Source organism: Myotis daubentonii, chromosome 2 (assembly GCF_963259705.1).
Source record: "Myotis daubentonii chromosome 2, mMyoDau2.1, whole genome shotgun sequence".
Classification (NCBI taxonomy): Eukaryota; Metazoa; Chordata; class Mammalia; order Chiroptera; family Vespertilionidae; genus Myotis; species Myotis daubentonii.
This window is the reverse complement of record NC_081841.1, coordinates 115,721,167-115,734,632: the sequence shown is the minus strand read 5'-3', so window position 1 is coordinate 115,734,632 and position 13,466 is coordinate 115,721,167. Positions and strand designations below refer to the sequence as shown.

General features: G+C 44.8%; 1 protein-coding gene across 1 annotated transcript; it reads right to left on the bottom strand.

Annotated features, from left to right (window-relative positions):
- Positions 1-3,874: 3,874 nt before the first annotated feature.
- On the bottom strand, positions 3,875-4,246 carry LOC132226309 (large ribosomal subunit protein eL32-like). Its single transcript, XM_059681064.1, has one exon. The coding sequence runs from the start codon at positions 4,244-4,246 to the stop codon at positions 3,875-3,877; it is 372 nt and encodes a 123-aa protein (XP_059537047.1).
- Between the last annotated feature and the right edge of the window lie 9,220 nt (positions 4,247-13,466).

The following is a 13,466-nucleotide window of genomic DNA, read 5'->3' as shown; positions in this document are numbered from 1 at the left end:
AGTTTTTAATAATCTTTAAATTCAGTATATTTGACAGCTTTTCCGAATGTAATACTATAAGAATGTAACTGAAGAACAGATTTTGTGGCATCCCAAAAAGATCTGTAGCAGATTCCCTTCTTTTCCAGGCCAACTAAATCTTCACTGATTGACACCACCAGATGTGTGACAGACTCTTCTTTCCATTTCTGCTGCTCTGAGTTGGGAATACCTGTGTGTGGTTGAGACCCCGCATTCCTAGGGGGAGGTAGTTTTGCAGTTAAGAATAACCCCCAGCTTCTTGGCTGCTGCACATGGGTGTTAAGGCCAGTCCTTTCTGTGTCTCCACCATCTTAACCATATCTGTGTGGCTTTGAAAGGACAGAGCAGGACTGATGGCTGTGTCCTTAACCCCTCTTCCAAGAAAAAGCCGCAGGGTGTATCAGTTACTCAGCCTGCCCTTATCTCGGCCAATGGGAAAGCGGGGGAAACTAGCCCAAGGCCAAAAGTATGCTGGCTACCCCCCTGTCTTTGTGTAACCAGACCCTAGCTGCACCCTGCCCCAACCCCCGACCCCAAGCCCTATAAATTCTTTGTTCTCTTGGGACTCGGGGCTCTCTCTTGCATCCAGTAATGGAGGCAAGGGGGGGACCAAGCGAGCTTGTATAAGAGACTCTCTGCTTTTGCATCGGATTTGGTGCTCCCTGGTGGATCTTTGGGGGGTCTTGAAATCTGGGCTTAACAGCTTCTGCTGTAAATCCTTCATTATAATATTTTGGTTTAGCTAATCAAATATTCAGGTTGATTGCTCTATAAGCTAACTGTAAATCCAGTTTGGCACTAGGAGCAGGTGAGCGCAGCTTCCACCTACTTTGTATCCATCTTGGAATCCCCCATTTTCTTAAAGGTATTACTTTCAGTCTTGGGTAGAGGTCTGTATGAATATATGGTATTATGTTAATGTGCAAATCACTGAATTCTCTTTGTGAGTTTACACATACATTTGGAGTACACAAACTTCCAAATATTTATTGAATCCATATTTGTGAAAGTATTTTGTAAACCTAAAATACATAGTGGAAATACTAGTAATTATTATTTTACTCTTCATTGACCTGATGAGCAAAGACTGTAAACTGATATTACTAATGATTTTCTTTCTTAGTTTTTTAGTCAATTAATACTTTAATTGCATAATTCAAGTTGATCATGTAGTTCACAGAATCTAGCAGAATGCAACTCAGTATTCTTTATATGGTGATTTTTTCCTGTTCCAACAGTTACAGGAGACTTGGCTATTTTTATTTAAATGGATGACTAGCCTAGAAGGATTACAGTTTAGTTTGGAAGCACTTCTCTTAAAAAATCTGTACTTGTCAGCTTTCAAAACTGGTCAAGTCAGAAACCAAACCCCCATGAGACTGTACACACATGTAAATGATATTTGTAAAGTCTCTCAGAGTTAATGGATGTGAAATTTATAACAGCCTATTAGCTGGGGAACTTGCCTTCTGGATGGATTTCAGTTTTAGCCCAGTAATTGTTTCTCCAGATTTCTCTCAATTCTTCTAACAGCAGAGTATTTTCAAAACTGGAAGACAGTCACACATTATTCAAAATCATGTTTCTCCAACATTTGAATTAATAAAGTACAACTAAAGTAAATTATGCTGATTTTGAAACTGTCATTTGTTATATGTGGTAAACATAAAAAGATGTCAATTATGGGAAGATTTAAGATATTGGCCAATAGCTAAACAAGTATATCACAATAGCAAGGGATCATTTCCAGGATAAATATGTGGTCTAAACTGGAAAGTGATTACCAAGAGCAGAGGGTATAGGGGCACCCTTATAAGGCAGACATATAAGAATCAAGAAGGCTGGTGTGGCATCTATGATAATAAAAGGGTTATATGCTAATTAGACAGAATGTCTTCCGGACATCATTCCAAATGTCCTTCCCAAGGAAGCCAGGGCCTGAGGGCAGCAGTCTGGGTCCCAGGTGCCTGCGGGTGGCCTGGGTTCAGCAAGCCCGGGTTCTGGGTGCCTGCCAGCAGCCAGAGGAGCGAAGCCAGTGCCAGTAGCTGGGGGAAGGAAGGCCTACTCTTGCATGAATTTTCATGCATTGGGCCTCTACTATTTGATAAAAAGTAATTCAATATTTAAAAGACTGAAATAAAATCACAAATTCATATTAGTTTGTTTTGGTAATACATATCAGAGTCATTTGCCACAAAATGTTAAAGCTTAAAAAAACAGAAAATTTTTACTTCTGGGTGAGAAATAGTTAATGGTGGACAAATGTTTCCATTAAAATAAGAAAAGTAGATAAATTACATAAATCATATCTCATGAAAGCTTAGAAAGAATGAATACTAGATGAAATAATGTTCTAGAGAGTGGAGGACCTATTTCACCAAACTTGGAGACATTTGTTGATTCTGCAGGAAAGCTAACTATTGAGCTTATTCTTGACAAAACTTGGTAGGGGTGCAGGAAGCTAAATTAGTCATTTTAGTGGTTATGCTAAGCTACAGTGAAAATTGAGACTGATTTGCAGGGGCTGTTTTTTGACCCTGGCACTCTGTAGAAGTCTGGAGAGTTGGGACTAAACTTCTAAAAAGGCATAATGAAATCTCCAGCAGTTATATCAACTTAGGAAGGGGGAGGAAACCAGCCTGAAACTAATTACCAACTCCCATCTTAAGACATTTGCCAGATTCTGAAGTGATACTGGCAAGAAATTGGAAATCTGGGCTGGACATTTTTAATATTCAAAGTTCCATCTTGTGCAGAATTTCAAGACTATTGAGATAGATACCTACTATGTTTTTTATCCAAAGGCAAAATGGCATATACTAAAACGACAGAGTTGACCCAGGAGTAGATAGACTCAAACTAAATCTTTAGGAATTCAGAACAAGCTTAGTCTCAGATTTAATTGAAATGATCAACAACTCAGATTATTTGCCAAACAGAGGAAAAGAAAAACAGTCTAGTGCAGTGGTTCTCAACCTGTGGGTTGCAACCCTTTTGGCGGTCGAATGACCCTTTCACAGGGTTCGCCTAAGACCATCCTGCATATCAGATATTTACATTACGATTCATAACAGTAGCAACATTACAGTTATGAAGTAGCAACGAAAATAATTTTATGGTTGGGTCACAACATGAGGAACTGTATTTAAAGGGCCAGAAGGTTGAGAACCACTGGTTAGTGGAAGATGACATCATCTAGAGCAGTGGTTCTCAACCCTCCTAATCCCGCAACCCTTTAATACAGTTCCTCATGTTGTGGTGACCCCCAACTATAAAATTATTTTCGTTGATACTTCATAACTGTAATGTTGCTACTGTTATGAATCGTAATGTAAATATCTGATATGCAGGATGTATTTTCATTGTTACAAATTGAACATAATTAAAGCATAGTGATTAATCACAAAAAGAACATGTAATTATATATGTGTTTTCCGATGGTCTTAGGCAACCCCTGTGAAAGGGTCATTTGACCCCCAAAGGGGTCGCGACCCACAGGTTGAGAACCACTGTTCTAGATGAACTTGCTTCCTATTCATAAAGAATATTCTGACTTTTTCATGTTGGTAGATACTCACAATCAAACTATAGACACTTACAAAAATACCTGCTTTTCTTTAGAAATTAAATATGTTGGAGATAAATTCTTTATACTAAGTAACTTATGATGTCCCTTTGCATTGTGAACTCTTAGCAGATTCTGTTTCTTTATTACGTCAGACATTCCCAAATCAGTACTGCCTTTCTTTTTCTTTCTTTTTTTGGGGGCAGAATTTATGATTTTATTAACACAAATACAATGTGTACACAATTTCTCTATTCATTTTCTTTGCTGCACAGTCTGGCATTGAGATTAGTGACTGATGGCCAGCTGGGCTACTCTTTCCACAATGGCTTTGTGGTTCTTTGAGGAGACGTTGTGAGCAATCTCAGCACAGTAAGATTTGTTCCACACCAGCAACACTTCAAGCTCCTTGACGTTATGGATCAGAAACTTCTGAAAGCCCCTGGACAGCATGTGCTTTGTTTTCTTGTTGCTCCCATAGCCAATGTTGGGCATCAAGATCTGGCCCTTGAATCTTCTGTGCACCCTATTGTAAATGCCTCTGGGTTTACACCAGTTGCACTTAATTTTGACATATCGGTCTGACTGGTGCTGGATGAACTTCTTGGTCCTCTTTTGGACAATTTTGGGTTTCACAAGGGGTCTGAGGGCAGCCATCATGCTAAGTAAGAGATGGATGCCACCTCCACTGGCAGTGCCAAGGAAGAGCAGTGCTGCCTTTCTTGATGTAATTAATATACTTTTTACCACAGCATTTATGGCTGTTGATATAGTCTATCATATGTTCTCAGGATTTGGCTTGAGTAGGTTACTCCATGGCTTCTGAAACTTGGAAGTGATTTGTATAAGCTGGTACAGATGGTATCAAGTGATGCTTAGGTTGTCTTGACCTAAATAGAAGATCTCAAAATGTAATAATTATTTTTTAAATGATAGCTCATGAAACTTTGTCGATGTTCGAAAGTAATGCAGTTATTTTTTTAGAGAACTATAAAGGGATCCAAACTTAAGAGACTAAATGTTGCATATATATAAAAGCCATCTCTAGAAAACACTTTAAAGAGCTTATCACAAGAATGGAGATAAATGTATCCTTTAGAGCATTTTCCTCTGCTTTTTGTTTACTCTTTTCTCTTACTTTTAGAACCAATGAAATATAAAACTGACTTAGTATTCAAATTATCCATTTACATTATTACATTAAATGACATAAAGATTTAGTATAATTTTAATCAGAAAATATTTTTATAAAAATTATTCTGTTTCAATAATATGGTTTTTAAAAATTTGCATTTACCTAGATTATCCAAATACAGATTTGTCTGTCCTAAGTGACTCTAACCATAAATAGAATAATGTTGAAAAATAAATATAAAGCATATAAAAAGAGAAAAAAAAAGAAGTATGTTACCTGACCACTTCTGTGCCAGTGGCTGGCCCTTTTGCAGTCAGGAAACCTCTAGTTTCTTGACTCGTGCAGGAAACACTGAAGACCCAGTTCAGGTGAAAGTGAGAACAAAGCAAGTTTTATTCAGACAGAGAAAAAGAAAGAGGCCTCTTTTAAACAGCTGCATAGTATTCCATTATATAAATGTGCCACACCTTTTTTATCTACTCATCTATTGATGGGCTGTTTCCAGATCTTAATTATTGTAACTAATGATGCTATGAACATAGGGGTGCATATATTCTTCCTAATTGGTGCTTCAGAATTTTTAGAATATATTCCTAGAAGTGAGGTTGCTGGGTCAAAAGGCAATTCCATTTTTAATTTTTTGAGGAAACTCCATACTGTTTTTCATAGTGGCTGCACCAGTCTGCATTCTCACCAGCAGTGTACTAGGGTTCCTTTTTCTCCACATCCTCGCCAGCACTTGTTTGTTGATTTGTTGATGGTAGCCATTCTGGCAGGTGTGAGGTGATGCCTCATTGTGGTACATTTACACAATGGGATACTATGCAGCTTTAAAAAAAAAAAGATCTCTTACCCTTTAAGGCAATGTGGAGGGACCTGGATAGTATTATGCTAAGCAAAACAAGCCAGTCAGAGAAAGGCAAGTATTACATGATCTCACTCACATGAACAAAATAAACTGAAGAACAAAATAGATCCAGAGACATGGAAGCATGGAACAGACTGACAAATCTCAGAGGGAAGGCAGGTTTGGAGGTGGGGGTGGGAAGAGATTAACCAAAGAATTTATATACATGTATGCATAACCCCTGGACACAGAAAATAGTGTGGTGAAGGCCTGGTCAGGGGTTGTGGGGTGGAGTGGGTTAATGGGGAAAAAATAAGGGGATATTTTAATACTTTCAAAAGTAAAAATTAATTAAAAAAAAAAAAAGGAAAAATAAGGATTGCATTTAGTAATGAAGAACTAAAAAAAAGGGGAAAAGAAAGAGGCCAGTGTGCAGACTCAACTGTGACAGAAGCAATGAGTACATGCCTAAGTGGATGAGGGCCAATTCACTAGTGAGTTGCTCTCATGGTTAGCTAGTTCTTTGGATTTTATGTGTTTCCAAGTTGTGTGTGTAGGGGGTTGTCTTCAAGCTTTGTGGCACCAAATTCTGACTCCAACTTCTGGTTGAAAGTGGGGTGTTGTTCTTAATATGATCCCTTCTAGAAATCATGGTGTTTATCCTCTGAGGTCCCCTCCTACATATGGTGTCAAGTTTTATTATGATAACTACGGGCCCGGTGCACGAAATTCGTGACTGGGTGTGTGGCGGGGAGTGTCCCTCAGCCCAGCCTGCCCCCTCTCACATACTGGGAGCCCTCAGGAGTCCAATCGCAGGATCAGCCCCTTGCCCAGCATGACGCCTGGGCCAGAGGCGTCAGGCCTGGGCAGGGGACCCTCATTTCCCCCCCATCACTGGTTCTGCCGCCAGCCCAGGCCTGATGCCTCTGGCCCAGGCGTCAAGCCTGGGCAGGGGACCCCCAGACCCCTCTGATTGCTGGCTCTTCCCCTTGCCCAGGCCTGATGCCTCCTCCAGAGGTGTCAGGCTTGGACAGGGGACCCCCATCTCCCCCCGATCACTGGCTCTGGCCCCCGCCCAGGCCTGATGCCTCGGCCAGAGGAGTTGACCCTCATCACCCTCCAATCACCAATCACCGGATCGGCCCCTTGACCAGGCCTGAGGCCTCCGGCAGAGGTGTCAGGCCCGGGCAGGGGACCCCCAGCTCCCAGCGGTTGCAGGCTCCACCCCTGCCCAGGCCTAACGCCTCTGGCCTAGGCGTCCGGCCCGGGCAGCGGGGACCCGTAGTTGCAGCGGCCCCGCTATCGTGGGCTCCGCTTTAGGCCCAGGCAAGGGACCCCTAGCTCCTGGGACTGCCAGCTTCGACAGTGCCCAGCTCCCATCGCTGGCTCCACCCCTACTTCCTGCTATCACTGGCCAGGGTGGAAAAGGCGCCTGATTCTCCGATCATGGCTGGGGGGCAAGGCAAAGGCGGCCCCAGGGCCGCCTTTGCCCTGCCCCCCAGCTCTTAGCTCCCCCCTGTGTTTCTGATCACTGTCAGTGGCAGGGGGCTTCTTCCTGCTTTCCCTTTCGCCTCCCTGCATTGTGCCTACATATGCAAATTAACCGCCATCTTGTTGGCAGTTAATTTGCATATAGCCCTGATTAGCCAATGAAAAGGGTATCGCCGTACACCAATTACCATTTTTCTCTTTTATTAGTGTAGATGGTACAATGAGCTTCGGTTATCTTTTTTGGTTAGTTTCACCTTTGATCTGGATTAGTTTGGCTCTGCTTGTTTTTTGTTATCTACCCCCCTAACTATGATGATTTAAACCATCTGTTCTTAGGCATCGTCAGTGAGGGATAATAAGATCTTGTGATTTATTAGCTGGATGTTAATTGTTCAGCCTTTCCTGCTTTTTGTTCAACCATTTGTCTCAGTTTCCTCATTCCACTTGCCAGGGAATTTTCTTTGTTTCTCCCTAACTTGCCTCAAAAGCCACATATCTAAAACAAATATTTCAAAATGCATGCATGGTTAGAGGAAATTGTTTAGAAAAATTATTTTCTGAATTTAATTTAATGATTTTTATTTCCCTAATTTATTCTAGTAATTATAAAAAATAAATTTCAGCCAAAGCCGGTTTGGCTCAGCGGATAGAGCGTCGGCCTGTGGACTGAAGGGTCCCGGGTTCGATCCTGGTCAAGGGCATGTACCTGGGTTGCAGGCACTTCCCCAGTGGGGGATGTGCAGGAGGCAGCTGATCGATGTTTCTCTCTCATCGATGTTTCTGAGTCTCTATCCCTCTCCCTTCCTCTCTGTAAAAAATCAATAAAATATATTTTAAAAAATAAATAAATAAATTTCATATGTTTACTGTATTTCTTGACATGCAAATTATATTCTCAGAAGGAAGATTTATTTCTTGTTGTTTATGAAATAGTGTAATCTAATTGTTATGGAACTTGATAATTCTGTCTTGAATATGACCAAAATGACATACCTGTTTTGAGGACAATCAGAAATTAGGTTTCTCAATTATTTTCTCATTTAGCCTTGAACCTATCTTAGGAATAGGATAAAAACTGAGTATGTATGTGATTATGAGGTGAGATGCAGGAAGGCTTAGATATCATGAGGAAAGGCAAAGGGAAACACAGGCAAATAAAACAGATGGACTCAAGGATGCAGAAAAGATCAGAAATAAATTCATCCAGACATTTCAGAAGTGGAAAGGCAGGAGACTAAAGTCAATAGACTTTAAGAACTGTAGCTCTAGAATTGTGTTGTCTGAGAGCACCAAAACTTCTAAGTTCTTTTGCTTTTGTTTTTTTACTGTGGTTTCATTTAAGTATTTGTGTAGCAAGATGGCATGTCCTTTTAAAAACCAACTATCAACATGCATATATCATGATAAAGTAATTTTGAAAATGAAAGTCAAGTATAGTAAGTCTGAAGTCTATAAACTAATTAGAAAACAGAATAAGAACTAAAATATACTCTTTCTTCTCCCTTCCCCTTTTATGGCAATCTGAGAGTGAGAAAAAAATTTCTGAGTTTATTTGCAGCAGGTAAATTGTTTTTTTATCTGTTGTTCATTTGAAGAGAACAAAAGATATTAATAGATCTCTTCAGTAGGGAAACAGAGATGAATAAAATAGCTATTTTGAAGGCCTAATCAGTTTTAAAAACGTATACATAAGATTGCTCCCAAGGATATTTTTGTTATTTTGCCATTTTTTTAGAAGGTGAAGAGCTTTTAAACTTTTTATTTTTAATAGTAAAACCAAAAAAAAAAAAACACCCAAAAAACATGCCAAGGCAAAACTTGTAGTGATTACTGAAACAATAAGAAATATCAGTTTTCTTCAAAAGAAAATACAGTTATCATTAAATGTTATTTTTTATTTTTCTCCAATTGTCTATCTGGTTCAAGTAATGAATTTTAAATTTTTGTTTGGTAAGTTTATCACAAATGTGCCAAAATTTAACATCTGCAGTTCTTAGTATATGCTCTGTTAAGAAAAACAGAGTGTTTTTTTAATTAGGTATGATTTCAGATCTACAGACAAAACAATGAAGTAATTTTTTCCTTTGCTTCTCAGGAAAGTATGTTCACCCAGATCAGTAGTTCTCACAGAAGTTATCATATTGGAACTAAGGTTCAGCTGGGGAATGTCTATACATTGTAAATCCTCTTTCCTCTTCTCACTACTTTTTCAGGGTTCATTCCAGCTCTTTGTTATATCCTATGTTAAGAACAATTGACAGGTATTATGTAATGCCTTCAAGAACCTTCTATTTTTTTCTAATTCTGACAAGAACACTAATGATATGATATAGTAGGATTAGTGCTATGATTGATATAAAACAAGCTAACAGAATAAGAAAAGCTTACCAGAAGAGGTGACATTTGAGGTGAAAGTTGAAAGATGACTAGATGTAAGCTAGATGTACAAGGGTTTTTTATGCATGAGAGTGTATGTACTTATGGGTATGGTTTGAGAATTGGGATTATTGCAGAGAACATTCAAAACAAATGTGTATTCTAAGCATATGCGTGCTCACTCCTTACTGCCCACCAGCTCACTCCTTACCACTTGGCTTGCTGCTCCTTACCGCCTGCCTGCTTGCTCCTCACCACTTGGCTTGCTGCTCCTTACCACCCGCCTGCTCGCTCCTTACTGCTTGGCTTGCCACTCCTAGTGCTTCCATAGAGTTCGGGAGAGGCACCTGCCACCACTGCTATGCTCGGTAGCATGAGCCTGGCTTCTGGCTGAGTGACGCTCCTGCTGTGGGAGCACACTGACTACCAGAGGGCAGCTCCTGCATTGAGTATCTGCCCCTGGTTGTCAGTGCGTGTCATAGCGACCGGTCATTCTAGTCATTCCACCATAATGGTCGCTGGGCTTTTATATATATAGACTAGGGGCCAAGAGCATGAATTCGTGCTCCTTGAAAGGAACTGTGGGCTGTGAGGCTGTGGTAGGCACAGGGGTGGGTCTTGGCCTATCCTCTATGCCCCTGCCTGGCCTCTCCCACTGGGGCCCCTGGTCTTCTGTCCACCAGCAGCCCTGTTCACATCGCCCCCACTCCCATGCACTGATGGCACTGGCCCCACATGCACCCGCTGACAGCGTGGAGTGATTGGGGCCGGAGCCATCAGCAGGGGTGAGCAGTGGCTGCTGCTCTGATTGCCCCTCAGGAGCAGGGGGAGGTGGAGAAGCCCTCAGGGGTGATCAGGGGCAGCAGCCACCACTCATACCCGCTGATGACACCGAGTGATTGGAACCGGCGTCGGGCACCGGCAGTGGGTGCAAGTGGCAGCTCCAGTGCTGGCTGCAGGTGAGAGTGGGGCCGGCACTGGAAGTGGGTGTGAGCAGTGGCTCCAGCACCAGCAGCAGATGCAAGTGCCAGACAAGACTGCGGCGCATGGGAGCAAAGAATTTTCAGTAACCACCAGAGGCTCGCCCTGATGACAGTGACAGGTGCCATGTCTTGGTCTGGTGTGCCCGCTCACCTGCTTCACCACCCCACCACAGCTGATGCCTGCTCATGCCCCCTGGTGGTCACCACATAACATAGCAACAGGTTGTTCGGTTGTTTGGTTGTTCTGCTGTTGGTCTATTTGCATATTAGCCTTTTATTATATAGTACTAGGGGCCCGGTGCACGAAATTCGTGCACTGGGTGTGTGTGGGGGGAGTGTCCCTCAGCCCAGCCTGCCCCCTCTCACATACTGGGAGCCCTCAGGCGTTGACCCCCATCACCCTCCAATCGCAGGATCGGCCCCTTGCCCAGGCCTGACGCCTCTGACAGAGGTGTCAGGCCTGGGCAGGGGACCCTCATTTCCCCCCATCACTGGTTCTGCCCCCAGCCCAGGCCTGATGCCTCTGGCCCAGGCATTAGGCCTGGGCAGGGGACCCCCAGACCCCTCTGATTGCTGGCTCTTCCCCTTGCCCAGGCCTGATGCCTCAGCCAGAGGCGTAGACCCCCATCACCCTCTGATCACCTGATCGGCCCCTTGCCCAGGCCTGACGCCTCCGCCAGAGGAGTCAGGCTTGTATAGGGGACCCCCATCTCCCCCCGATCACTGGCTCTGGCCCCCGCCCAGGCCTGAGGCCTCTGGCCCAGGAATCATGCCTGGGCAGGGGACCCCCATCTCCCTCTGATCGCTTGCTCCACCCCCCGCCCAAGCCTGACGCCTCTGACCCAGGCTTCAGGCCTAGGCAAGGGGACCATCATATCCCCCCAATCCCTGGCTCCGCCCCCCGCCCAGGCCTGATGCCTCGGCCAGAGGAGTTGACCCTCATCACCCTCTGATCACCAATCACCGGATCGGCTCCTTGACCAGGCCTGAGGCCTCTGGCAGAGGTGTCAGGCCTGGGCAGGGGACCCCCAGCTCCCCACGGTTGCAGGCTCCGCCCCTGCCCAGGCCTAACACCTCTGGCTGAGGCGTCCGGCCCAAGCAGCAGGGACCCGCAGCTGCAGCGGCCCCGCGATCTTGGGCTCCGCTTTAGGCCCAAGCAAGGGACCCCTAGCTCCTGGGACTGCCAGCTTCGACAGTGCCCAGTTCCCATCGCTGGCTCCACCCCTACTTCCTGCTATCACTGGCCAGGGCGGAAAAGGCACCTGATTCTCTGATCATGGCTGGGGGGCAGCTCTTAGCTCCCCCCTGTGTTTCCGATCACTGTCAGTGGCAGGGGGCTTCTTCCTGCTTTCCCTTTCGCCTCCCTGCATTGTGCCTACATATGCAAATTAACCGCCATCTTGTTGGCAGTTAACTGCCAATCTTAGTTGGCAGTTAACTGCCAATCATAGTTGGCAGTTAATTTGCATATAGCCCTGATTAGCCAATGAAAAGGGTATCGTCGTACGCCAATTACCATTTTTCTCTTTTATTAGTGTAGATGTCATTGTAGTTTGGGGAAGTGGTGCATGATGAATGAAATGGAAGATGTTCAGGAGATAGAGACTGATGTGAATAGCTTAAGTAAGGAGTTCAGCCTTTATTCTGAAAGCTTAGGGATGAATTTAAGCAATGGTATAATTGTATTTGGAATTTTGAAAGATTACTGATAACACAGAAACAACACTAGAGGAAGTGAGAGGCTAATGTAGTAAGTAATACAAATCAGAAATTATGGTAGAAAAATTTAATATCATAAGAATATTAATGAAAAAAAGATTATGAAAACAAAATGTTGAATCCATATTTACCTCAATGGGATGTATAAAGGGTTTTAATGAGTTCTTTTAGATACCTTATTAAGCTTTCTAGTTGACAGAAATTTTTCATTGATGGTTTATGATATAAAGCATATTTCTTTTTATATTAATACTAGAGACCCGGTGCACAAAAATTTGTGCACTCGGAAGGGAGGGGGGTTCCCTCAGCCCGGCCTATGCCCTCTCGCAGTCTGGGACCCCTCGGGAGATAACGACCTGCTGGCTTAGGCCTGCTCCCGGGTGGCAGAGGGCAGGCCCAATCCCTAAGTGCAGCCCCTGTTCGGGTTCAGAGCAGGGCCAATTGGGGAGTTGGGGCGCCGCCCCCTTCATGCACAGAGCAGGGCGGATTGGGAGGTTGCGATGCCACACTCAGTCACGCTCAGGGTAGGGCCAATTGGGGGGTTGGGGCACCGCCCCCTGTCACACTCAAGGCAGGGTCGATGGGGAAGTTGCGGCACCACCCCCTGTCACACACAGAGCAGGGCCAATCAGGGGGTTGGGGTTCTGCCCCCTGTCACGCGCAAAGCAGGGCTGATCAGGGGTTGGGGAGCTCCCCCCTGTCATGCACAGAGCAGGGCCCATCAGGGGTTTGGGGAGCTCCCCCCTGTCTAGCACAGAGCAGGGTGGATCAGGGCGTTGGGGTGCCACCCTCTATCACCCACAGAGCAGGGCTGATCAGGGGGTTGGGGTGCTTCCACTGTCACACTCAGGGCAGGGCCGATGGGGAGGTTATGGCTCTACCCCATCACACACAGAGCAGGGCCCGTGGGGTGGGGGGTGGTTGGGGCGCCGCACCCTGTCACATACAGAGCCGCAGGGCGATCAGGAGGTTGGAGAGCTCCCTCCTATCAGGCACAGAGCAGGGCCGATCAGGGGTTTTGGCGCCTTCCCCTGTCAGGAACAGAGCAGGGTCCATAGGGAGGTTGTGGCCCCACCCCCTGTCACACACAGAGCCACAGGGCGATCAGGGGGTTTGGGCGCTGCCCCCTGTCATGCTGATCCCGGTGCCGGGAGACCTCGTGGCTCCGCTGATCCGGTGTTGGGAGGCATATTACCCTTTTACTACATAGAATAGAGGCCTGGTGCATGGGTGGGGGCTGGCTCGTTTGCCCTGAAGGGTGTCCTGGGTCAGGGTGGGGGTCCCCACTGGGGTGCCTGGCCAGCCTGGATGAGGGGATGATGGCTGTTT